This window comes from Rhinopithecus roxellana, chromosome 7 (assembly GCF_007565055.1).
Source record: "Rhinopithecus roxellana isolate Shanxi Qingling chromosome 7, ASM756505v1, whole genome shotgun sequence".
Lineage (NCBI taxonomy): Eukaryota > Metazoa > Chordata > Mammalia > Primates > Cercopithecidae > Rhinopithecus > Rhinopithecus roxellana.
This window is the reverse complement of record NC_044555.1, coordinates 74,016,472-74,042,580: the sequence shown is the minus strand read 5'-3', so window position 1 is coordinate 74,042,580 and position 26,109 is coordinate 74,016,472. Positions and strand designations below refer to the sequence as shown.

The following is a 26,109-nucleotide window of genomic DNA, read 5'->3' as shown; positions in this document are numbered from 1 at the left end:
CCCTTTCTTTGAGTGTGCTAAAGCATGGGTTCAATCCCAGTTGCCCCAGTCTCTCCCAGAGCCACTAGCTTTGTTTCCTTAACTTCTCTTAACTTCAATATTTCCTCTCTAAAACGTAAGAATAATTGCCTTTTTTTTTTTTTTTTTTTTTTTTTGAGACAGAGTCTTACTCTGTTACCCAGGCTGCAGAGTGCAGTGGTGTACTCTGTAGTCTCAAACTTCAAGGCTTAAGTGATCCTCCCACCTCAGCCTCCAGAATAGCTGGGACTACAGGTGCACACTCGCATGCCCAGCTAATTTTTTTTTTATTTTTAGTGGAGACAAAGTCTCACTATGTTGCCCAGTCTGGTCTTGAACTTCTGGGCTCAAGAGATCATCTCGTCTCAGCCTCCCAAAGTGCTGGGGTTACAGACGTGAGTCACCATTCCCAGCCAATAGTGCATAATTTTACATACTTCTATAGATGTGTTGTGATGAGGCTCCATTAGACAAACAGTTTTTAAAATGGTCCATAATCTGTAAAGTTTCTAGGTTAAGTAGAAACATACTTACTATCTACCTGCCAAATGATGACATAGGCGATTAGCTCTCTCAATCTACATATTTTTCTTTGAAATTTAAAGTGTTTCTTCATTGGAATTGAAGCAGTAGCCTCGGAAGAAATGATTTTAGTCTATCATCCTAAAACTTGAAAGCCTAAAACCTTTGCTAAAAATATAAACTTTGGTTACTCTTTTGGATAGTTTTAGGTAGTACATGATCATGGTGCCTATATGAGTTTATGTAATAAATTCTAAAGCAATTGTCTCCTGGTAGTAGTATTTCTCTCATAATCACTCCTCTTGTGGAAGAGAGATATGGGGGTTGTCACATGGTAAACCCCAAAATTGGGGTTCAGTCTGGGAGGCCACATGGGTTCTTGGCTTCATGCAGGAAGGAATTCAAGAGCAAGGCTACAGAGTAAAGTGAAAGCAATTTTATTAAGAAATTAAAGGAATAAAAGGGTGGCTGTGCCATAGGCAGAGCAATGGCGTGGGCTGCTTGACTGAGTAAACTTATCATTATTTCTAGATCATATGCTAAATAAGGGGTGGATTATATATGAATTTTCTGGGAAAGGGGTGGGGAGTTCCTGGAACTGAGGGTTCCTTCCCTTTTTAGACCATATAGGGTAGCTTCTGGACATTGCCATGGCACTTGTAAACTGTCATGGCGCTGGTGGGAGTTTCTTTTAGCAAGCTAATGCCTTATAATTAGTGCATAATGAGCACATGGACAACCAGAGGTTGCTTTCATTTGCCATCTTGGTTTTGGTGAGTTTTGACTGGCTTCTTTACTGCATCCTGTTTCATTAGTGGGGTCTTTGTGACCTGTATCTTGTGAAGCTGGTCCTGCCGACCTCCTAGCTCATCCTGTGACTAAGAATGCCTAACCTCCTGATAATGCAGCCTAGCAGTCCTTGGCTTCATTTTACCCAGCCCCTGTTCAAGATAGAGTCCTTCAGGTTCTAACACCTCTGGCAGGGCTACAGTCTTTTGATATACTTTTTTTTTTTTTAATTGCTTGGAAAAATGGAAGTTTTTTGTTCTACATGAAGTATGAGAGAAAGTGTGTCATTGTCGTTTTCTCCCGCAACACTTTAGCTTTTGTTGAAATCTTTTTTCTTACTGGCCAAAGTATTATAAAGAAATAGACTTTAGGCAAACTTACCCTGCGAACATTTACTCAGATGATCGTATGTAGGTTGTGCTTGTCAGAGAGATTTCATGGAGGATTACTAAAAGAAGATGTTGGCTGTCATTAATAACATTTTGAAAAATGTCTTTAGATACTGCTGATTACTAGTTATTAGATCTGAAGCAGGAATGCAATTAAAATAGAGCTTTAAATGAATTACATATACTGATGCTAGACTTGGCAGAGCTTCTGGATTAATAGCAAAACAAGTGTGTTGTGCATTGCTTTGATTAGCATTCCAGAAATATGCCTGTTTTTGCAAATGGTATTTGTTTTGTATAAAGTATTTGACTATTCCACAAGCTCTCAGGACAATGGTTATGTGGGATTATGGAGATTTCAAAGGCTTGAGATTTTTTGTGCACCGATGTCTATAGTTGTGAAAATGCAACTGTGTACACATGTAGCAGCATGTTTTCATAATTTATATTTTTAGCAATGAGAGAAAACAAAAATCACATGCTTATTTTCAGACACTGTTAGCCACATAGCATATAACAGTTTCTTTATGGAATAAATGTTTGTTGAGTGTTTCTTGAGTGAAATGATAAAGACTTACCTTGCAAGTGGCAAGAGTGTCATGTATTCATTTCAAATGGTCTTGAGGAAGAATTAGGTCTTAGCATACTTATTAAATAACTAGTAAACATTTTTGCCTTGAAGCAAATGTCTAGAAAAATTAAGTAATAAGAGCTTTGAGGACAAAGCATTGATGTAGCCGTAGGGAACAAAAAACTAGTTCTTTAAGGAAATCATGAGATAAATAAGTTAGATAAGTTTTTAAACAATGTTTAATTTCTATTAAAATTGTTTTTCTTTTAGAATTGCTATATTGGTGAAAATTTTGTTTTTGAATATGCTTGAGAGAAGTAAGCACTGTAACTTGGGACAGGCTCATATATGTCTTAGAAAAGAATTGTTAAAGAGCTCAAGTGTTTTTAGAAAAATTAAAATAATTAAAAATGTTCCTATGCAACATTACTTATGAAATCTAAAATATTTTTATGAGAAATATATGTTCTTAATGACACTTATATGAAGCAAGAAAGAGACATTACTCCAAAGAGTAATGGTCTGGGGATTGTTCACAGGCAGAGATTCAGCTACTTGCAAGGTAGGTCTTTGTCATTTCGCTCAAGAAACATCCAACGAGCATTTATTCCATAAAGACACTGTTAAATGCAAACATCAAATTGATGGCAGTTCTTTTTAAAGTTTAGTAAGCATCAGAATTTTGAGTAGAACTTGTTAAAAGAGATTCCTAGGTAGGCCCTGGTCCCAGAGATTCGGACTGTAGGTGGAGAATGTGGCCCATGAGTTTTCATTTCACACAAACTCCAAGGGGTGCCCATAATATCAGTAATTGATCACACTTTGAGCATTATTGTTATAAAGAATTGACAGTTGGCACAGGGGCAGTTGATTTCATACATATATTTGATTAAAAAATGGCAATAAATACTGAAAATTAACTTTCTTCATAGAGTCTTCCAGTGTATCTTCTAACTATATCTGTATTTTAAAACATGGAGGGGATTACTAGAAAATAGAGTGAAAAAGTAGTATTGCTTCACCATATATCCGGAATTCTACATTATACATGTCTGAAATTTAACTGAGAATTTTTTACTGTCATTGGAAAATTCATCAATAATGAAATAGAAATATTATAGATAAAATAACCATGAATGTATGAGGGCTAGGGCTATGCCTATATTTAGATAACTGACATCTGACTATATATGACTATTAATGTTTAAAATTACAACTTGCATGAAATATAATTTTGAGAATCAAGTTTCCATGCATATGAATGTAACATTTTTTTTTTCAACCATGAGCCCTGGCTACTATCAATCAGGCACACACAGACATCCCATATGTACACACTATATATACTTTATTTTTATTTTTATTTTTGAGACAGAGTTTTTGCTCTGTCACCCAGGCTGGAGTGCAGTGGCCCAAACTTGGCTCACTGCAACCTCCACCTCCTAGGTTAAAGCTATTCTCCTGCCTCAGTCTTCTGAGTAGCTGAGACTACAGGCAGGCGCCACAACGCCAGGCTAATTTTTGTATTTTTTGGTAGAGACGGAGTTTCACTTTGTTGGCCAGGCTGGTCTCAAACTCCTGGCCCCAAGTGATCTGCCCACCTCAGCCTCCCAAAGTGCTAGGATTACCGGCTTGAGCCACCACACCTGGCCTCAGACTATATATATTTTATATATCATGTATATATATAATATATATACTATATATTAGTAATAAACTATATTATATGTGTATATAATTTGTTTATCCAACAATCTTACTGTTTATTGTTACAATCATTCTTGAACACTGGAGTCTGGCTAGTGTCTTTGATTTATTAGAATGTATATAGTAATAAGTTATATGCATGTATGTTTAAGCAAACCTCATTTTCTGTTATGAGACTCTCATGTCATAATCTAACAGATTTATTCAATGTATTTTAATGGAGTGATTAAACTGGATGTATCTGAATGCTGTTGAATTCCTTGAGATAAGGATACAAGTTAACAATACATATGTGCACATACATACAGACATAAATTTAATACAATGCATTTTCACTTAATTACTTGTAGAAGAGTATACAAAAAAATAGCCCTATGCTGCTAATTTAAAGGAAATGTAATATTAAGTTTTATGAGAAAAAATTCCTCTGAAACAACAACCTTTAGAAAGTATTTCTTGGCTGGGCGCAGTGGCTCACGCTGTAATCCCAACACTTTGGGAGGCTGAGGAGGGCAGATCACCTGAGGTCAGGAGTTCGAGACCAGCCTGGCCAACATGGTGAAACCCTGTCTGTACTAAAAGTACAAAAATTAGCCCAGTGTGGTGGCAGTCGCCTGTAATCCCAGCTACTTGGGAGGCTGAGGTAGAAGAATCACTTGAACCTGGTAGGTGGAGGTTGCAGTGAACCGAGATCGCACCATTGCACTCCAGCCTGGGGACAAGAGCAAGACTTTGTCTCAAAAAAAAAAAGAAAAGAAAGTATTTCTTACTGAATAGAAAATATTTCTTACCCCAATTCCTCCAGCTGATGGTGACAATCATTACTTTTCCTGTAAGTCGCTGACAGGCGCTGTAACTTCTCCTTTTCAATTGTGTTGAAATACATTTTTTGGTTTGCTTTCTGTAATGATGCTTTTGCTCAGATTCGTATTATACCCAGTTTAAAAAAGCAGCTGATTCTTTGGTTTTCTAAACTAACCCGAATAAACGAGCATTGAAAAGCAACAGTCACAGGTGAATTCTTTTTTCCTCTCAACTTTGTTTCTTTGTTTCCATGTTTTATTTATTTTTATTGTTCCTCTCTTCCAGTGCCTAGAGCCCTGCAAGGAATCGGGGGACCTGAGGAAACACCAGTGCCAAAGCTTTTGTGAGGTAGGAGAACGTCAGTGATACTTAAAACACTTGACCCAAATCTGACTATGCTTATGTGGGGTCATGGGAATGAATGGGCCCTCTTATTCTTCTGCAGCTTGGGGAGTTTATTAACTGCAGGTATGTGTGGGTATATGTAAATTCATGTAAAAAATATAGAGCCTTCTTAAAACCTGGCTACCCACTGCTTGCATTATTGGCTAACCAGACAAAAAAAAATGTATGATGCGTAGATGGAAGACTACAAGCTTTCTAAAGGTATAGATTGTCACCACCCTCCCACCTTACATCATAGCTATTCTGAGCAGTTTTTACATGCTTTTGAAGTATTCATGCCGTTTGGGAGAAGAGGCTCGTATTATTACTAATGGTGTTTCTCAAATATTTTCATCTCTTTGTTCCCCCTTGGGGTTCCTCCTCATATCCTGGGCAGAATGCTTGCCCGCTTTTAACTGTACAGGAGAGAGGCATCTTACTTCACCTAACTATCAGTTAGATTAGTATCTATCTGTTCATCTATCCAGCCAGCCAGCTAGCCAGCTGGCCATCTAGCCATCCATCTGTCCATCCATCCATCCATCCATCCATCTATCAATCTACCATCTGTCCATCCATCCATCTGTCCAACCATCCATCCATCCATCCATCCATCCATCCATCTATCATCTATCCATCCATCTATCCATCCATCCATCTATCCATCCATCCATCCATCCATCCATCCATCCATCTATACATCCATTCATCTATCCATCTATTATCTATTTATATTTATCTATCTATCCATCCATTCATCCATCCAGCCATCCACCCTTGTATCTACCCATTCATCTCTCTATCATCCTTATTAGAAGAATGTGTAATATTGTCCTGAAGGACCACTGTCTAAAATCACCAATAGCACAAAAAAGGAGAAGATCTGCTTTACTGGACTGTCTTCCCCAGGGAATACAGGGGGCACAGGCCCTGTACCAGCCTGGATTCTGCTGAGAAGTAACCAGACACAAGGCCGAGCAGACTGCCTGGTTCCAAGGGTTTCAAGGACAGTGGACTTGAGAAGTAGGAGAATCTGAAGGTTTGGGGGGAACAGCAGAGAATGAGTCGAGAGAGTCCATTTTGGCAGTCAGGAAAGCTCAGTTGAGGGTTTTGGCCAGAAGAGGTGCCCCGACATCAGAATGAAATGATGTTATAGATTATCTTTGAACAGAACTGAGGGGTGAAAGGGAACTCTTCCAAAGATCCAGAGACATTGGTCTGGTCTTCATCCACTACAGCAGATAAATACTAGTGTAATCCCATTGCCTGTGTTTCACTCTGGATCTTATTCTGAGAAAATGACTGCAGAATTAGGACAATAATGGCTTCATCACTATGTATTGTGTGTAAAATATCTTCCAGATCTTACGTGACCTTTCCCATATTCCTGTAGTTAAGCAAGGCAGGTAGTAAGTCCCCAAGAGTTCTGTGTAGAAGCCAAGAAGGACTGGGAAGTTGAAGCTCCTCAAATGAATGGCTTGTCCATGGCCAACCCTCCAGGTAGAAAGGCTGGGTCTAAAACTCCTGTCTTTTTATCCCTCTCACTGATTATCTAAGTGTTGTTCCTGGTCAACTCCACTTGGCCAATCACCAGGGATCATAATGGGTTTGGGCCCCTTGAGATATAGAAAAGACGCAGCAGGAATAAACAAAACTGATGATTTGCTGCAAGGATAAAGAGAGTGAGGCCATCCCATGTCTGTGTTCTGCTTTTACCTTTTCTGTGTTCCTATTTTAGTTAATATTTTAAAAATATCTATTCATTCATTTATTCAACATGAACTTTTTGAATACCTATAACGTGCCCTGCAGTTTGGTAGTGATATGGCAGTAAACAAATCACGCAAAAATTCCAACCTTTGTGGGGCTTATTTTCTCCTCAATGAAAGATCTCGGCTGCGAATGATGGTAACTTGATTCCAATCCTAACTGCAAAACCAACTTACTCTAGGAATTCAGTTAAATCAATTAACCTGTGTCTTCAACCTCATTTTTTTCAAATGAGGGATTTATCCTATTGATCTTACACAGTGTTTATTAAAATAGATAATGAATGTAAGTGCATGGTACAGAGCTTATCAAGCTGTACAAAAGTAACACAATGATATTGTATTATGGTTGTATACAAATACAATGATTTGTATTATGTGTTATAGGCTTGCAGGTCACAGCTCTGTGAGGTATCTGAATCAACTATTGATTCTGAATTTTTACCTGCATTGGTAATCCTTGTCAACACAATTAGAGCACACTGTCTAGTGGAGTGACTGTTGTGCTCTTAACTTTAATTTTCTATTCTATTCCATACACAAACTATACATCTATAGGCACAAAAATCGATTTATAGAATCTTTTTTTTTTTTCGGTTGCCCATGCTGGATTGCAGGGGCGTGATCTCAGCTCACTGCACCCTCCGCCTCCTGGGTTCAAGTGATTCTCGTGCCTCAGCCTCCCAGATAGCTGGAATTATAGGCATGTACCACCATGCTCAGCTGATGTTTGTATTTTTAGTAGAGATGGGGGTTTTGCTGTGTTAGCCAGGCAGCTCTCAAACTCTTGGCCTCAAGTGACCCACCTGCCTCGGCCTCCCAAATTGCTGGGATTATAGGCATGAGCCACTGCGCCTGACCTGTTTATAGAATCTTGAGGAACAAGGTGTTTGTTTTATAAATTTGTTATCCCTAAATATCAGTGACTCTGGGCTGATATTTTTACATCTGATCTCTGAGAAGGAAGATATAATTGAAGGTAATTTGAAAGCTTTCTTCCTGTAAATTTCAAATTCAAGAGCAGGTTTCTGTAACTGCCATTCTCTGAGGTAACTGTGAGGTGTTCTGAACCAAATCCAGTTTATTAAAATGGGACTCAGGTGTTCGAATTGTGATCCCTTCTGGCAGGAAAGGTTAATTGAAACTTGAAAGGTGGGGAAAACAGATGCCATTTAATGTGAGGAGCTTTGATGAGTTGCTTCAACCCAACGGTTAAATAACTCAAGACTTGATGTTCCATTTTAGTGGCTTTGATTGTTTTTACGTCCCTGTGTGTTTTTTGCATCTGTTTTATTTTGCAGTAAGTATCTGACTATTGTGTTGAAGTAGGCCGAACCTTGAAAACACTGATGGCTGTTTCAGCATTTTTTTTTTTTTTTTTTTGAGACGGAGTCTCGCTCTGTCACCCAGGCTGGAGTGCAGTGGCCAGATCTCAGCTCACTGCAAGCTCCACCTCCCGGGTTCACGCCGTTCTCCTGCCTCAGCCTCCCGAGTAGCTGGGACTACAGGCGCCGCCACCTCGCCCGGCTAGTTTTTTGTATTTTTAGTAGAGACGGGGTTTCACCGTGTTAGCCAGGATGGTCTCGATCTCCTGACCTCGTTATCCGCCCGTCTCGGCCTCCCAAAGTGCTGGGGATTACAGGCTTGAGCCACCACGCCCTGCCTTGTTTCAGCATTTTTAAGCCTAGTCACTTATGGAGACAAGTCTAATACAATCCCGTTCATTCTCCCCATTCTCACATTATTTGTTAAGAATGCATACAGGCCGGGTGCAGTGGCTCAAGCCTGTAATCCCAGCACTTTGGGAGGCCGAGATGGGCGGATCACGAGGTCAGGAGATCGAGACCATCCTGGCTAACACGGTGCAAACCCCGTCTCTACTAAAAAAAAAAAATACAAAAAAATTAGCCGGGCGTGATGGCGGGCTCCTGTAGTCCCAGCTACGCGGGAGGCTGAGGCAGGAGAATGGCGTGAACCCGGGAGGCCGAGCTTGCTGTGAGCTGAGATCCGGCCACTGCACTCCAGCCTGGGCGACAGAGCGAGACTCCGTCTCAAAAAAAAAAAAAAAAAAAAATGCATACAAAGTCCATATTGTCATGACTCCAAGCTTTCCCTTTGTAAAAGTTCAGACCCAAAAGGGACTCTAGATTACATTATTCTTCAATTGAAACAATTATACTGTTAGACATGTTTGGCCCAGTATGTTTACTTGCAGGGCAGTCTGAGCTTATTTGTCTTCTAAGGCATAGGTTTGCAAACCATGACTCGCAAGGCAAACTGGTCTGCCTGTTGTTTTATAAATAAAACTTTATTGGAACACAGCCACACTGGTTTGTTTACATATTGTCCATGGCTGCTTTTGTGCTACAACAACAGAATTGAGTAGTTGTAACATTGTATGGCCCTTATAGCTGAAAATATCTATTATCTGGCCCTTTATAGAAAAAGTTTTTAAATTCCTGCTCCAAGAAAAAGAACAGGCTGGGCGCAGTGGCTAATGCCTGTAATATCGGCACTTTGGGAAGCTGAGGCAGGAGGATTGCTTGAGGCCAGGAGTTCAAGGTTGCAGTGAGCTATGATCATGCCACTGCAGTCCAGACTGGGCAACAGAGTAAGAGCTTGTGTCAAAACAAAAAACAATAAAACAAAGAATAGTCATAATTATATCACAAAACTCACCTTACCATTTAGAGTATTGTTACTTCTTAATCTGTATTACCAGCACCCATTTCTAAACATAAAACATTGTTCTTGGTAATTTTAATCACAAAATACATTTTCCTACATGGAGGAGACTTTTGGAGGCACATTAATAACATACCTAGAATTGGCTCATTTCGTTCTCATATCCTGATCTCTCTCACTTCTCATTTGATTACCTATTTTATTATAATTTGCAAGGTAACTTTTGCTACTTTTAGGCTGATGTCAGAGGTAATAATGTCTTCTTTTTTTCTTTTTCTTTTTTATTTTTTTGAGATGGAGTCTTGCTGTGTTTCCAGGCTGGAGTGCAGTGGTGCAATATCAGCTCACTGCAACCTCTGCCTCCCGGGTTCAAGCAATTCTCCTGCCTCAGACTCCTGAGTAGCTGGGACTACAGGCACGCATCACCACGCCCGGCTAATTTTTGTATTTTTAGTAGAGACGGGGTTTCACCATGTTGGCCAGGATGGTCTCCATCTCCTGACCTTGTGATCCGCCCGCCTCGGCCTCCCAAAGTGCTGGGATTACAGGCGTGAGCCACCGTGCCCAGCCCAGTAAATGTCATTTTTTAAATGAAGAAGTTAAATGTTTGTATCAAAACAGGAAAAAAAATGAGATATTTCAGCAGTCCTCTGGATTATATGAGATTTTTTTTTCATGTATCAAGATTTTGGAACATGGCACGTAATCATAGATACATAGATAGGCAAATAGATTCTGTTTTGCTGGTTCAGTTTATTAACTAACCATTATCACTGTTCTCTTATTTTCTTTTCTTTTCTTTTTTTTTTTTTTTTTTTTTGAGACAGAGTCTCGGATCTGTTGCCCATACTAGAGTGCAGTGGCATGATCTCGGCTCACTGCAACCTCTGCCTCCCAGGTTCAAGCGATTCTCCTGCCTCAGCCTCCTGAGTATCTGGGATTACAGGCATGTGTCACCACTCCCCCTTGTTTTTGTATTTTTAGTAGAGATGGGATTTCCCCCTCTTGGCCAGGCTGGTCTCGAACTCCTGACCTCGGGTGATCTGCCCACCTCAGCCTCCCAAAGTGCTGGGATTATAGGCATGAGCCACTGTACCCGGCCTGTTCTCTTATTTTCAAAAATCTTACAAATGATGACAAACGATTTTTTTAACCAAATACAAAATGTACATTTTCCTAGATTGAAACATTCCTTTCTCACAATCAGTGGAATCTTAAATTTTAAATGGCAATATTTCTTTCTCATTCTTAATGATCTTAGTTTTGGTGAAACTTGATATATCATTGTTTATGACTTGCCTCCTTGCTGGATGAAACAGCTCCCATCTTTGATTTTGACATTTCTGATTCATGGCATCTCAACCCTAAGTAAGAACTCAGTGGATGTCAACATTGGAAGTATGCAGTACATGTTAATGTTATAGAAAGCTGAAACCTTGTTGACTTCAGGGATCAATCAAGGCTAAAAATATAAGTTGTTTGGGATCAATATGCATCCTGAGATATGCAGTCTTTCTCAGCCTGGAAATGGGAAGGAAAAGGAGGTTTTCACTTTACTACATATATAATTATCAAGTAATTTCTTTGCGATTTTGCATTTTGAAATGTCTTTCAGGCTTATAGATTTGACTCCCATAACAGTCCTTGGAGGAAGTTAGATGTGAATTTCATTAGGTAAGCTTGATGGACAAGGAAACTGATACACAAGGGGAAGGAATTTATTTGTCCAAGATCACATGGTTGGTTAGTGGAGTATAAGATCTAAAATCCAGGTAGTGTAGCTTCTAGTTACATTTCTTTCCTGCTGTATTGTAGGGTTTCCCTCCTAAACCTATTCTGTGTCACAGCACACAGAGCAGAGGATGATGTTTTACTTCCCTCATCAGGGAATAAAAGATGAGCCTGTGTCAAATGTAAACTTCTTGGCCCAGTCATCCCTGCTTGGACAGGCTTATCCTTAAATGAGAAGGAAGTTTTAGTGGTTTAAAATCATACTTAATTTTTTTGTTTGTTTGTTTGTTTTTGAGACAGAGTCTCTCTCTGTCACCTAGGCTGGAGTGCAGTGGCTCGATCTCAGCTCACTGCAATCTCTGCCTCCCAGGTTCAAGTGATTCTCCTGACTCAGCCTCCCGAGTAGCTGGGATTACAGGCACCTGCCGCCACGCCTAGCTAATTTTTATATTTTTAGTAGAGGCGGGGTTTCACCATGTTGGCCAGGCTGGTCTTGAACTGCTAACTTCAGGTGATCTACCCACCTCGGCCTCTCAAAGTGCTGGGATTACAGGCATGAGCCACGGTGCCTGGCCAAATCCTAGTTAATTAATGGCACCTCAAGGAGAGAAGGAAGACAGGGCTCCTTGCCCCTTCATGTGGCTCTGAAAGAAATATTCCAACACTACTAAAAAGAGACCTCAAAAAGTAAGAGGGTTAACATGCCTCTCCTGTGGGGATTTCTTGCACTCAAAAGTTTTTATCTCTTCAGTGCTCTACAACCGGTTTTATGTCTTACAATTTAGAGTAATAATTAAATGTAACCCTGTAGGAATTGGAACAGAACCTGTACCTGTCTGGATATGTCTGTAAAATAGTTAAAGGTCTTGAAAGAAGCTGATGAAAGCTAAACGTGAAAGTGACATAATATGCCCCAGATGTGTGTTGGGGTGGAAAAGGATAAGCACATAGAATTTAGTACCATTTAGCAATATTTTGCTTTAACATACCCGAACAATAGCTTCTGCAGTTGGAATATACTTGTGAAGGGGAAATAAAGATGAACTTTGTTGCTATTCTTTTTAAACAGATATATGTCCAAACTGAAAGATGGACTCAATTTTTATTACAAAGATTTTCGATTTGGAAATATTTTCCTACGAGCATTATAGTATGGCTCTTGAGTACTTCCTTTTAAGGAAGTTGTCGATTCTTCAGAAACACTAGAATGGGACCCGCGGTAGTGTGTCTAGTGGGTGAGACACTCAGGCTTTTTCTTTTACTTGGTACAATCTGATCAACTGAGCAAATGAGAGATAGTGGTGGCTCAATCCAGAGTGGTCATGGTGACAGATTCAACATGAGGAATGGGAGCAAGGGTTGAGTCAGTGGTGTCGCCAACTTTTGTCCTTGAAAACTAGGGTAAGAAAGCTGGAATGTACGAGATGTGGGATATGTGTCAGGCACAGATAGTTTTGGGGGCGAGGTGGGGAGAAAGAATAGACCAGAAGTTTGGTGTTGAGCCTGGTATGTTTCAGATGCAAATGGAAATCCGTATGAGATACACTGTAGGGAAATAGATAGGCACAGGAGTTTGGAGTTTAGGTGAGAGTTCTAGGCTGAAAGAACAAATGCCATGCGTGAAGGTACTGTTTAAAGTCATGAAGCTCAATGAGGTGACAGAAAGAAAACAGATCTATGAGTTAAACTGTGAATCACAGAAACATAAGAGGAATGGGGAGATAAAGAAGGAGATATAAGAGAGGCCAATATGTTGGGAGAAAACACAGAGGAGTGTGATGTTCCAATAGCCAAATGATGAAAGCTTTTCAACAAGGAAGAGGTAATCAGTTGCGTCAAATGCTGCAAGAGCATGGAGACTTGAAATTTGATCATCGGATTCTGCGACAGGGAGCTCACTGTGAACTTTGACAAGACCAGTGTTATTGGGTGGCAGAAGAAAATGCCTAATTGGCATGAATTTCAGATAAATGGTTGGAGGAAACAGAGAGGGAGTATAGAAACGTTTCAGTGAGCATTACTGTAAAAAAAAAGTGATGAGGGGCGCAAATGAGATTGTGGGAAGAGGTGTGAACAAGGTAATCAAACATTTAATTGTTTTTACAGTAGAGAACTAATTATATTTCACAAGCAGATGGGAATTATTCAGAAGAGAGGGGTTATTTGATGTTGGAGGAGCAAGGGGGGAATTGCTGAAGCACATAACCTTAAATGGCAATGTCTACCATTGTGTGTGTGTGGAGGCAGGTTTGAAATGGGAGCAAGCTTCTACGTCCTGGGACAGGAGATGCATGAGAATTCATGGATACATGGGATTTTAATGCACCAGATGCAGTGCATTGGTGGGTGTGAAAATGGCATCTGTGGAACTTGTCTTTTGAATGCTTTACTTTTCTCAGTGAAAAAGGAATCAGGGTGACCAGCTGGGAGTAAGGATCAGACAAAGGGATGGAGGCTGGGGTGACTGACACATAGACAATTTTCTTTTCTTTTCTTTTTTTTGAGACAGGTTCTTGCTCTGTCGCCCAGACTGGAGTGCAATGGCACGATCTCGGCTCACTGCAACCTCTGCCCCCCAGGTTCAAGCGATTCTCCTGCCTCAGCCTCCTGAGTAGCTGGGATTACAGGCACCTGCCACTGCACCCGGCTAATTTTTGTATTTTTAGTAGAGACAGGATTTCACCATCTTGGCCAGGCTGATCTTGAACTCCTGACCTGGTGATCCACCTGCCTCAGCCTCCCAAAGTGTTGGGATTACAGGCGTGAGCCACCGTGCCCAGCCATATAGACAATTTTCAAAAAGTTTTTAGTATTATAAATAATAGGCTTTTATTTTTAGAAATGATTAACATTGGTCTTTTACATTTTTGTAACACATGAAAGTGTTACTTGTATTTCTGGATGGTGTTACTTAGGCACCAATGAAGAGATGCAGAATTCATCTAAGTCTTCTTCTTTTCAACTTAGGGGGTGTAGTAGTAGTAGAGTGGAAATGTTTTGAAGAATGCTTATGAATTTCTGTAATTATTATGAGATTTTCTTTGCCAACCACCATATGATGGGTGCAATCTGCATTGTATCAAATTTTATAGTTCTGGAACATAAACTTTTTTTCCTTTTTTAAGCACTGAGACTCAATTTTCATTGGATTTTTTATATTACTCGGGGGAGTATCAAATTATTCTAGACTCAATCGTAGGAGAATTGATGAGTTTTGAAAATTTATGGGACCAAGACTGGAGATTATTCAGAATAATTTGAATACCTAAGTCTGAAAAGAAGGGCTAGGCAAGTAGGCACATAGGGAATTAGGGGAGTATCATGAAAATTGCAAAAGCACTAAATTTAAGTAAAAAAATTTTTTTTGAATGCATGTAAAGCACTTAACCAGTATCTGAAGATAACATACATTACATATATATTAGCTACTTTTACTTTGAAAGAGGACGACAAGGTCAACACTTTTTAATTGTATTGGAGGTCAGTGAGATGCGGACTAAAAGGGCTCACTGAGTTTTGTAGTTAGGAAGTCACTAGAAATCTGTGTGGGAGACTTTCTGTGGATCAATAGTAGGGTAACACATACAACTCTGGGTTATAGAATAAAATGTAAGGAGGAAATTCAGACCAAATACATGCAACTCTTTCTATAAGTTTAAAGTCTTTCCCTAAGACTGTCTCTAGAGCATAGAGGAGAGAGAGGAGGCTCTGGTTAGGGGGAATTCACAGTTGAGAAAGTGATTTTTGTGTTTTACCTTGGAAAGACTGGAATGCATTTATATGTCAGGGGAAATGAATGCTGTCAGGAGTGTGAAGTCAGAGATACATAGAGCGCAAACTGGATAACTTGATTTCTGGTATAAGGAACTAGGGGCGAAGGAAATTTCAATGTGGAGAGGGAGACACTCATGCATCTGAAGATGCCAACTCCAGTGTCCAGCATGATCCAGAAATGGCCTTCTCACACTTGGTCATGCACACAGATCATCTAGGAATCTGCTTTAATGCAGATTCTGATTAAGTAGGCATATGGTATTCAGTAGGTATGTGGTGTGGCCAGGAGAGTCTGCATTTCCAGCAAGCTCCCAAGTGATGCTAATGCTGCTGAACTAAGGCCTAGCCTTTGAGTAGCAAGTATGTGAATGTCCTTTTTGGATACTGGGGCCCCCTATTTTAGGGATAGCCATGTTTGTACCTGTGGTGGCACATGCCTGTGGTCCCAGCTACACAGGAGGCTGGGGCAGGAGGATTGCTTGAGCCCAGGAGATCGATACTACAGTGAGCCATGTTTGTGCCACTGCACTCTAGCCAGGGTGACAGAGTGAGACCCTGTTTTAAAAAACAAACAACAAAAAAGCACTCACTTGAAGTTTTCTATCAATTCTGTGAAACCTTCTGTGATTTGTGCAGTGATATTCTATAGGGAGAAAATGTGCAATTGCTTAAAATGATTAAAAATCAGCAGGTGATACTAGGCTCAGTGGCTCACACCTGTAATACCAGCATTTTGGGAGGCCAAGATGGGAGGATCACTGGAACCCAGGAGTTTAAGACCAGCCTGGACAACAAAGTCAGACCACATCTCCTCAAAAAACAAAAAATAAAAAAAATTAGCCAAGCATGGTGGCACATGCCTGTGGTCACCTGTGGTCCCAGTTAGACAGAAGGCTGAGGCAGGAGGATTGCTTGAGCCCAGGAGGTCGAGGCTGTAGTGGGATTGTTTGAGCCCAGGAGGTCGAGGCTGTAGTGGGCCATGTTCGTGCCACTGTGTTCCAGCCTAGGTGACAGAATGATACCCTGTTTCAAAAAAAAACAAAAAAAAAAAACAAAAAAGGAACAAGAAAAAGAAAAAATCAGCAGATGAAACTGGTTCTTTATAAATAAAAATGAAAAACACTATTTTATGATTCAAGATACAGAATTATAATCGTTGATTTATCTTTATTCCTCAATGCAGTCTAAACATGATAGCAGGAATAAAGTTTAGCCTTCCTGTCTCATGTAACTAGCAGAATGATGTACTCCAGTTAAATGAATCAATGAATGAAGAGAGTCTCCTTTTATCTGAGTTGGTAGAGCTTTCATGGAGGAACTTAGAAATAATTCTGATATTTATCTTCTCTAAGAAGTAGAAGCTCCTGTATGAGCATTAAGTTTATTTATTTACTTAGTGAGACTTTTATATATTATTTCCATGTTTTAGTAGACATAGGACTATTCACGTTGTCTATTTCTTATTTAGTAGTGTTTATAACCTGTGTCTTTGTAGGAAGTAAACGATTTCATCCAAGTTATCACATTGATAAAAATAGAGTAGGTCATATTATTGCCTAATTCACCTTTATTGTTAGCATTTTGATGTCTGTTAGGTCTGTAGTGATGAACCCTTTTGGCAATACTGACATTGGTAATTTATGTATTCTCTAATTTTTTCTTGATATATCCCAATAGAATTTTGTCAATTTTAGTGCTCCTTTAAAAAAATAACTTCTTGTTTTATTGTTTTTCTTTATTTTTGTCATTTCCTATGCTATTGATTTCTATCCTTCATTATTTCCTTACTTTTGCTTAATTTTGATTAGTTTGACTCTCTTTGTATAATTTCTTATTGCAGGAGCTGACATAATTAGTTTGAGACCTTATTTTCTTTTCGTATATAAGGGCTTTATGCTATAAATTTTTCCCTATGCACTACTTTAGCTACAACCCACATTTTGTGTTACAGCGTGTTTTTATTTTTACACAGCTATTTTCTAATTACTTCTGTAATTCCATTTTTGAATTTCATGTGAGTGTATGGTTTATTTTGTAAATTTTTGAGAATTTTACATATATCTTCCTACTGATATCTAGTTAAGACAAAACTTAGGATTTCTATCCTTTTAAATTTTTTGAGAATTGCTTTTTGGAACACAGTATGTTTTGTCTTGAATGACTTCATGTATAATATGAAAATGTCATAACAATATACTTTCATTATTTACTCCCTTCATTTGTATTATTAGTGTCCTAAATCATACTTCTACATTTGTTGCAAGCTCCACATCACATTTTTATGGTTTTTGCTTTAAACTTACCTTCTTCCAGAGATATAAAAATAAGAAAAATCATCTTTTAAATATAATCATGTAGTTATTATTTCTAGAACTCTTCATCCTTTGTGTAGACCCCAATGTTCATCTGTTATCATTTTCCTTTTGCTTTTAACATTTCTCATAATGCTGGGTTGGTGGCTGTGAGTTTACCTTTTGTATACCTGTGGTAGTCTTTAAGGCATCTTCCCTTTTCAAAGATATTTCATAGGTATGCAATTCTAGGTTGATTTTTTTTTTTAAATAGTGTTTTAAAGATACTGCTTTATTTTCTTCTGGCATGCATATTTTCTGAAAAACCTTTGAGATTCTTATCCTTGTTTTACTATATATAAAGTGTCTTTTAATTTTTCTATCTGCTTTGAAGATTTTTCCTTCAGTATCTGGCATATGAAGCCATATGATTAAGTATACTTTGATTTAATTATCTTTGTTTCTTCTGCTTAGGGGTAATTGAGATTCCTCTAACTTTGGACATAAAATTTTAATCAAATTTATTTATTTATTTATTTATTTATTTTAAATCATTGTCTTTGCATTCCTTTTAAGTAATCTTATCTTCTATGGTGTCTAACATTTTAAAAATCCTACTTGGTATATTTTTCTCTTATTTTTTTTTAATTATTACACTTTTAAGTTCAAGGGTACATGTGCACAACGTGCAGGTTTGTTACATATATATACATGTGCCATGTTGGTGTGCTGCACCCATTAACTCGTCATTTACATTAGGTATATCTCCTAATGCTATCCCTCCCCCATTCCCCCACCCCACGACAGGCCCCAGTGTGTGATGTTCCCCACCCTGTGTCCAAGTGTTCTTATTGTTCAATTCTCACCTATGAGTGAGAACATGTGGTGTTTGGTTTTCTGTCCTTGCAATAGTTTGCTCAGAATGATGGTTTCTGGCTTCATCCATGTCCATACAAAGGACATGAACTCATCCTTTTTTATGGCTGCATAGTATTCCATGGTGTATATGTGCCACATTTTCTTAATCCAGTCTGTCATTGATGGACATTTGGGTTGGTTCCAAGTCTTTGCTATTGTGAATAGTGCTGCAGTAAACATACATGTGCATGTGTCTTTATAGCAGAATGATTTGTAATCCTTTTAGTATATCCCCAGTAATGAGATGGCTGGGTCAAATGGTATTTCTAGTTCTGGATCCTTGAGGAATCGCCATACTGTTTTCCATAATGGTTGAACTAGTTTACAATCCCACCAACAGTGTAAAAGTGTTCCTATTTCTCCACATCCTCTCCAGCAGCCGTTGTTTCCTGACTTTAATGATCGTCATTCTAACTGGTGTGAGATGGTATCTCATTGTGGTTTTGATTTGCATTTCTCTGATGGCTAGTGATGATGAGCATTTTTTCATGTGTCTGTTGGCTGTATAAATGTCTTCTTTTGAGAAGTATCTGTTCATATCCTTTGCCCACTTTTTGTTGGAGTTGTTTGATTTTTTTTCTTGTAAATTTGTTTAAGTTCTTTGTAGATTCTGGATATTAGCCCTTTGTCAGATGGGTAGATTCTAAAAATGTTCTCCCATTCTGTAGGTTGCCTGTTCACTCTGATGGTAGTTTTTTTCTTGCTGTGCAGAAGCTCTTTCGTTTAATTAGTTCCCGTTTGTCAATTTTGGCTTTTGTTGCCATTGCTTTTGGTGTTTTAGTCATGAAGTCCTTGCCCATGCCTATAGCCTGAACGTTATTTCCTAGCTTTTCTTCTAGGGTTTTTATGGTTTTAGGTCTAACATTCAAGTCTTTAATCCATCTTGAATTAATGTTTGTATAAGGTGTAAGGAAGGGATCCAGTTTCAGCTTTCTACATATGGATAGCCAGTTTTCCCAGCCCCATTTATTAAATAGGGAATCCTTTCTCTATTTCTTGTTTTTGTCAGGTTTGTCAAAGATCAGATGGTTGTAGATGTGTGGTATTATTTCCAAGGGCTCTGTTCTGTTCCATTGGTCTATATCTCTGTTTTGATACCAGTACCATGCTATTTTGGTTACTGTAGCCTTGTAGTATAGTTTGAAGTCAGGTAGCGTGATGCCTGCAGCTTTGTTCTTTTTGCCTAGAATTGTCTTGGCAATGCGGACTCTTTTTTGGTTCCATATGAACTTTAAAGTAGTTTTTTCCAATATGTGAAGAAAGTCATTGGTAGCTTGATGGGGATGGCATTGAATCTATAAATTACCTTGGGCAGTATGGCCATTTTCACAATATTGATTCTTCCAATCCATGAACATGGACTATTCTTCCATTTGTTTGTGTCCTCTGTTATCTTGTTGAGGAGTGGTTTGTAGTTCTCCTTGAAGATGTCCTTCACATCCCTGGTAAGTTGGATTCCTAGGTATTTTATTCTCTTTGAAGCAGTTGTGCATGGGAGTTCACTCATGATTTGGCTCTGTGTTTGTCTATTATTGCTGTTTAGGAATGCTTGTGATTTTTGCACATTGATTTTATATCCTGAGACTTTGTTGAAGTTGCTTATCAGCTTAAGGAGATTTTGGGCAGGGACAGTGGGGTTTTCTAAATATACAATCATGTCATCTGCAAACAGGGACAACTTGACTTCCTCTTTTCCTAATTGAATACCCTTTATTTCTTTCTCTTGCCTGATTGCCCTGGCCAGAACTTCCAACACTATGTTGAATAGGAGTAGTGAGAGAGGGCATCCCTCTCTTGTGCCTGTTTTCAAAGGGAATGCTTCCAGTTTTTGCCCATTCTATATGATATTGTCTGTGGGTTTATCATAAATAGCTCTATTATTTTGAGATATGGCCCATCAATACCGAATTGATTGAGAGTTTTTAGCATGAAGGGCTGTTGAATTTTGTCAGAGGCCTTTTCTGCATCTATTGAGATAATCTTGTGGTTTTTGTCTTTGGTTCTGTTGGTTTTTGTCTTTGGTTCTGTTGGTTCTGACGGGTTACATTTATTGATTTGCATATGTTGAACCAGCCTGGCATCAGAGGGATGAAACCAACTTGATCATGGTGAATAAGCTTTTTGATATGCTGCTGGATTCGGTTTTCCAGTATTTTATTGAGGATTTTTGCATCAATATTCATCAGGGATATTGATCTAAAATTCTTTTTTTTTGTTGTGTGTCTGCCAGGCTTTGGTATCAGGATGATTTTGGACTCATAAAATGAATTAGGGAGGATTCCCTCTTTTTCTGTTGATTGGAATAGTTTCGGAAGGAATGGTACCAGCTCCTGTTTATACTTCTGGTAGAATTTGGCTGTGAATCCATCTGGTCCTGGACTTTTTGGTTGGTAGGCTATTAATTATTGCCTCAATTTCAGAACCTGTTATTGGTCTGTTCAGGGATTCAACTTTTTGCTGGTTTAGTCTTGGGACAGTGTAAATGTCCAGGAAATTATCCATTTCTTCTAGATTTTCTAGTTTATTTGCATAGAGGTGTTTATAGTATTCTCTAATGGTAGTTTGTATTTCTGTGGGGTTGGTGGTGATATCCCGTTTATCATTTTTTATTGCGTCTATTTGATTCTTCTCTCTTTTCTTCTTAATTAGTCTTGCTAGCGGTCTATCATTTTTGTTGATCTTTTCAAAAAACCAGCTCCTGGATTCGTTGATTTTTTTGGAAGGTTTTTTGTGTCTCTATCTCCTTCAGTTCTGCTCTGATCTTAGTTATTTCTTGACTTCTACTAGCTTTTGAATGTGTTTGCTCTTGCTTCTCTAGTTCTTTTAATTGTGATGTTAGGGTGTCAATTTTAGAACTTTCCAGCTTTCTCTTATGGGCATTTAGTGCTATAAATTTCCCTCTACACACTGCTTTAAATGTGTCCCAGACATTCTGGTATGTTGTATCTTTGAATCATGGTTTCAAAGAACATCTTTATTTCTGCCTTCATTTTGTTATGTATCCAGTAGTCATTCAGGAGCGGGTTGTTCAGTTTCCATGTAGTTGAGTGGTTTTGATTGAGTTTGTTAGTCCTGAGTTCTAGTTTGATTGCACTGTGGTCTGAGAGACAGTTTGTTATAATTTCTGTTCTTGTACATTTGCTGAGGAGTGCTTTTCTTCCAACTATGTGGTGAATTTTGGATGTGGTGCTGAGAAGAATGTATACTCTGTTGATTTGGGGTGGAGAGTTCTGTAGATGTCTATTAGGTCTGCTTGGTGCAGAGTTGAGTTCAATTCCTAGATATCCTTGTTAACTTTCTGTCTCGTTGATCTAATGTTGACAGTGGGGTGTTAAAGTCTCCCATTATTATTGTATGGGAGTCTAAGTCTCTTTGTAAGTCTCTAGGGACTTGCTTTATGAATCTGGGGGCTCCTGTATTGGGTGCATATATATTTAAGATAGTTAGCTCTTCCTGTTGAATTGATCCCTTTACCATTATGTAATGGCCTTCTTTGTCTCTTTTTTTTTTTTTTTTTGAGGCAGAGTCTCGCTCTGTAGCCCAGACTGGAGTGCAGTGGCCAGATCTCAGCTCACTGCAAGCTCCGCCTCCCGGGTTTTTACGCCATTCTCCTGCCTCAGCCTCCCGAGTAGCTGGGACTACAAGCGCCCGCCACCTCGCCCGGCTAGTTTTTGTATTTTTAGTAGAGACGGGGTTTCACCATGTTAGCCAGGATGGTCTCGATCTCCTGACCTCGTGATCCGCCCGTCTCAGCCTCCCAAAGTGCTGGGATTACAGGCGTGAGCCACCGCGCCCGGCCTTCTTTGTCTCTTTTGATCTTTGATGGTTTAAAGTCTGTTTTATCAGAGACTAGGATTGCAACCCCTGCTTTTTTTTTGTTTTCCATTTGCTTGGTAGATCTTCCTCCATCCCTTTATTTTGAGCCTATGTGTGTCTCTGCATGTGAGATGTGTCTCCTGAATGCAGCACACTGATGGGTCTTGACTCTTTATCCAATTTGCCAGTCTGTGTCTTTTAATTGGAGCAATTGGCCCATTTACATTTAAGGTTAATATTGTTATGTGTGAATTTGATCCTGTCATTATGATGTTAGCTGGTTATTTTGCTCGTTAGTTGATGCAGTTTCTTCCTAGCATCAATGGTCTTTACAATTTGGCATGTTTTTGCGGTGGCTGTTACCGGTTGTTCTTTTCCATGTTTAGTGCTTCCTTCAGGAGCTCTTATAAGGCAAGCCTGGTGGTGACAAAATCTCTCAGCATTTGTTTGTCTGTAAAGGGTTTTATTTCTCCTTCACTTATGAAGCTTAGTTTGGCTCCGTATGAAATTCTGGGTTGAAAATTCTTTTCTTTAAGAATGTTGAATATTGGTCCCCACTCTCTTCTGGCTTGTAGAGTTTCTGCCGAGAGATCCGCTGTTAGTCTGATGGGCTTCCCTTTGTGGGTAACTTGACCTTTCTCTCTGGCTGCCCTTAACATTTTTCCCTTCATTTCAACTTTGTTGCATGTGATAATTATGTGTCTTGGAGTTGCTCTTCTCGAGGAGTATCTTTGTGGCGTTCTCTGTATTTCCTGAATTTGAATGTTGGCCTGCTTCACTAGGTTGGGGAAGTTCTCCTGGATAATATCCTGCAGAGTGTTTTCCAACTTGGTTCAATTCTCCCCATCACTTTCAGGCACCCCAATCAGACGTTGATTTAGTCTTTTCACATAGTCCCATATTTCTTGGAGGCTTTGTTTGTTTCTTTTTACTATTTTTTTCTCCACGCTTCTCTTGTTGCTTCATTTCATTCATTTGATCTTCAATCACTGATACCCTTTCTTCCACTTGATCAAATTGGCTACTGAAGCTTGTGCGTGTGTCACATAGTTCTGATGCCATGGTTTTCAGCTCCATCAGGTCATTTAAGGACTTCTCTACACTGTTTATTCTAGTTAGCCATTCGTCTAATATTTTTTAAAGGTTTTTAGCTTCTTTGCAATGGGTTCGAACATCCTCCTTTTGCTCAGAGAAGTTTGTTATTACCCATCGTCTGAAGCCTTCTTCTCTCAACTCTTGAAAGTCATTCTCCGTCCAGCTTTGTTCCATTGTTGGCGAGGAGCTGTGTTCCTTTGAAGGAGAAGAGGCACTCTGATTTTTAGAATTTTCAGCTTTTCTGCTCTGGTTTCTTCCCATCTTTATGGTTTTATCTACCTTTGGTCTTTGATGATGGTGATGCACAGATGGGGTTTTGGTGTGGATGTCCTTTCTGTTGGTTAGTTTTCTTTCTAACAGTCAGGACTCTCAGCTGCAGGTCTGTTGGAGTTTGCTGGAGGTCCACTCCAGATGCTGTTTGCCTGGGTATCACCAGCAGAGACTGCAGAACAGCAAATATTGCAGAACAGCAGATGTTGCTGCCTGATCCTTCCTCTGGAAGCTTCATCTCAGAGGGGTACCTGGCTGTAAGAGGTGTCAGTCGGCCCCTACTGGGAACTGTTTCCCAGTTAGGCTACTCGGGGGTCAGGGACCCACTTGAGAAGGCAGTCTGTCTGTTCTCAAATCTCAAACTCTGTGCCCGGGGAACCAGTACTCTCTTTGAAGCTGTCAGACAGGGACATTTAAGTCTGCAAAAGTTTCTGCTGCCTTTTTTTCAGCTATTTCCTGCCCCCAGAGGTGGAGTCTACAGAGGCAGGCAGGCCTCTTTGAGCTGTGGTGGGCTCCACCCAGTTCGAGCTTCCCAGCTGCTTTGTTTACCTATTCAAGCCTCAGCAATGGCGGACGCCTCTCCCCAAGTCTCGCTGCCGCCTTGCAGTTCAATCTCAGACTGCTGTGCTAGCAGTGGGCGAGGCTCTGTGGGCATGGGACCCTCTGAGCCAGCCGCGGTATATAATCTCTTGGTGTGCTGTTTGCTATGGCCGTTGGAAAACCTCAGTATTAGGGTAGGAGTGTCCCAATTTTCCAGGTACGTACCATCTGTCATGGCTTCCCTTTTCTAGGAAAGGGAATTCCCTGACCCCTTGTGCTTCCCAGGTGAGGCGAGGCCCCACGCTGCTCCCTGGGCTGCACCCACTGTCTGGCAAGCCCCAGTGAGATGAACCCAGTACCTCAGTTAGAAATGCAGAAATTACCCGTCTTCTGCGTCACTCATGCTGGCAGCTGCAGACTGGAGCTGTTCCTATTCAGCCATCTTGGAACCTCCCATATTTTTCGTTTCTTTGTTTTTTTACTTCTGGAATTTCTATGCAGCTCTGTTCTGTATCTTTCATTCCTGTCCTCCCTATGTCCATGTTTTCCTCTACATTCCTGGGCATGTGGAGCATATTTATATTAGTTCTTAAATGTCCTTTGCTGTTAATTATACCATCTCTGTAATTTCTGGTCCTGCTTCTGTAGATCCCTTTTTTCTCATTTTCTGTGCCACAATTTCCTGCTTCTTTGCACACTGGATTATTTTTGATTGGATGTCAAATTTTCGTGTGTTGAATTTTGCTGTATCTTTCTAGAAAGTTTTAGACTTTGTTCTGGCATGTAGTTAAGTTCCTTTTGAGATTCATTTTCTTATTTTGAGGTTTCTTTTAAGCTTTCTTGGGGGAGGGTTTAGAGTAGCCTTTAGACTAGGCCCAATTAATCTCATTACTAAGATGATATCCTTCTGAGGACTCTAGCCAATGCTTCATGAATTGTGCATTCTCTCCACTCTGACTGGTTGAAATGTGAGTTTTTGCTAGAATGGTTTCCTTTATTGCTGTCTGGTTATTCTTTCCCCAGACTTAAGCAGTTTGAAGCCATGCACATTCAAGTCAGTATTCAACCAGAAATCAAAGGGTCCCTTTGAACCCCTCTAAGTTTCTCTCTTCATGCAGTTTCATCCTGCTTGATAGTCTGCCCACAAGATCTGGCCCATCTCAGCCTCAAGCTTTAATCTCTCCACAACTTGGAAAAATTGCAGAGCTATCTTGGGATCATCCTCCCTTGCACTGTGGATTTGAAACTACGTCAAATAATTTTTTTGGCAAAATTGGAGGTCATCTCATTTGTGTCCTTGTAGGTTTTCTTGTCTTGTGCTACCTATTGTCCAATGTCTGAATAACGTGGTTGCATACACAAGAAGACTTCAGAAAGTTCATGGAAAAAATGGAATCAAAAGCTAAAAATAAAACATATAAGCTTTGTTTCCCAACATAAGCTCCATCAAGCTTAAGACAGTTTTGTAAGTGATGTTACCAGCCACCTAGTCCGACCCTAAAGAGCTAAGGGTCCTAGGAATTTAACCATGTCAATGTAGGTTTTAAAAAATATTATTCACTGAAGAAAAATGGGTGCTCTTTAAAGATTCTTATAAGAACAGGAAATAAAAACAAGTCAGAAGGAGACAAATCAGGACTGTAAGGTGGATGCCTAATGATTTCCCATTGAAACTCTGGCAAAATTGCTGTTACTTGATGAGAAGAATGAGCAGGGCCATTGTTGTGGTGGAGAAAGGCTCTCTGATGAAGCTTTCTCAGGCATTTTTCTGCTAAATCTTGGGTTAACTTTCTTAAAAACCGTCATAATAACATAACAGTCAATGTTCACTTTGGGACGGGGTTTTAGCATTAAAATGAGGTGGAACTTGGCTCTTTACATCGAAAAGTGAACTACAGGACATAGAGTTTGTGCACAGCCTCTGTAATCTAGCCGAAACTGTCTTGTGGTCTGCAGTTGCTTATCAGAAAATAATCTTTGTAAGGCCAGTCTTCTGTCCAGTCATAGTTGTAGAGGTCTGGTTTGTAAATCAGAGT

General features: G+C 39.6%; 1 protein-coding gene across 1 annotated transcript in view; it reads left to right on the top strand.

The window, feature by feature from the left end:
* The window catches only part of ANOS1 (anosmin 1), a 213,298-nt gene that overhangs the window by 108,424 nt on the left and 78,765 nt on the right, over positions 1–26,109 (top strand). The window contains exon 3 of the mRNA XM_030934773.1: positions 5,086–5,148. Coding sequence (XP_030790633.1) covers positions 5,086–5,148 — 63 coding nt within the window. The remainder of the gene's footprint in view (positions 1–5,085; positions 5,149–26,109) is intronic.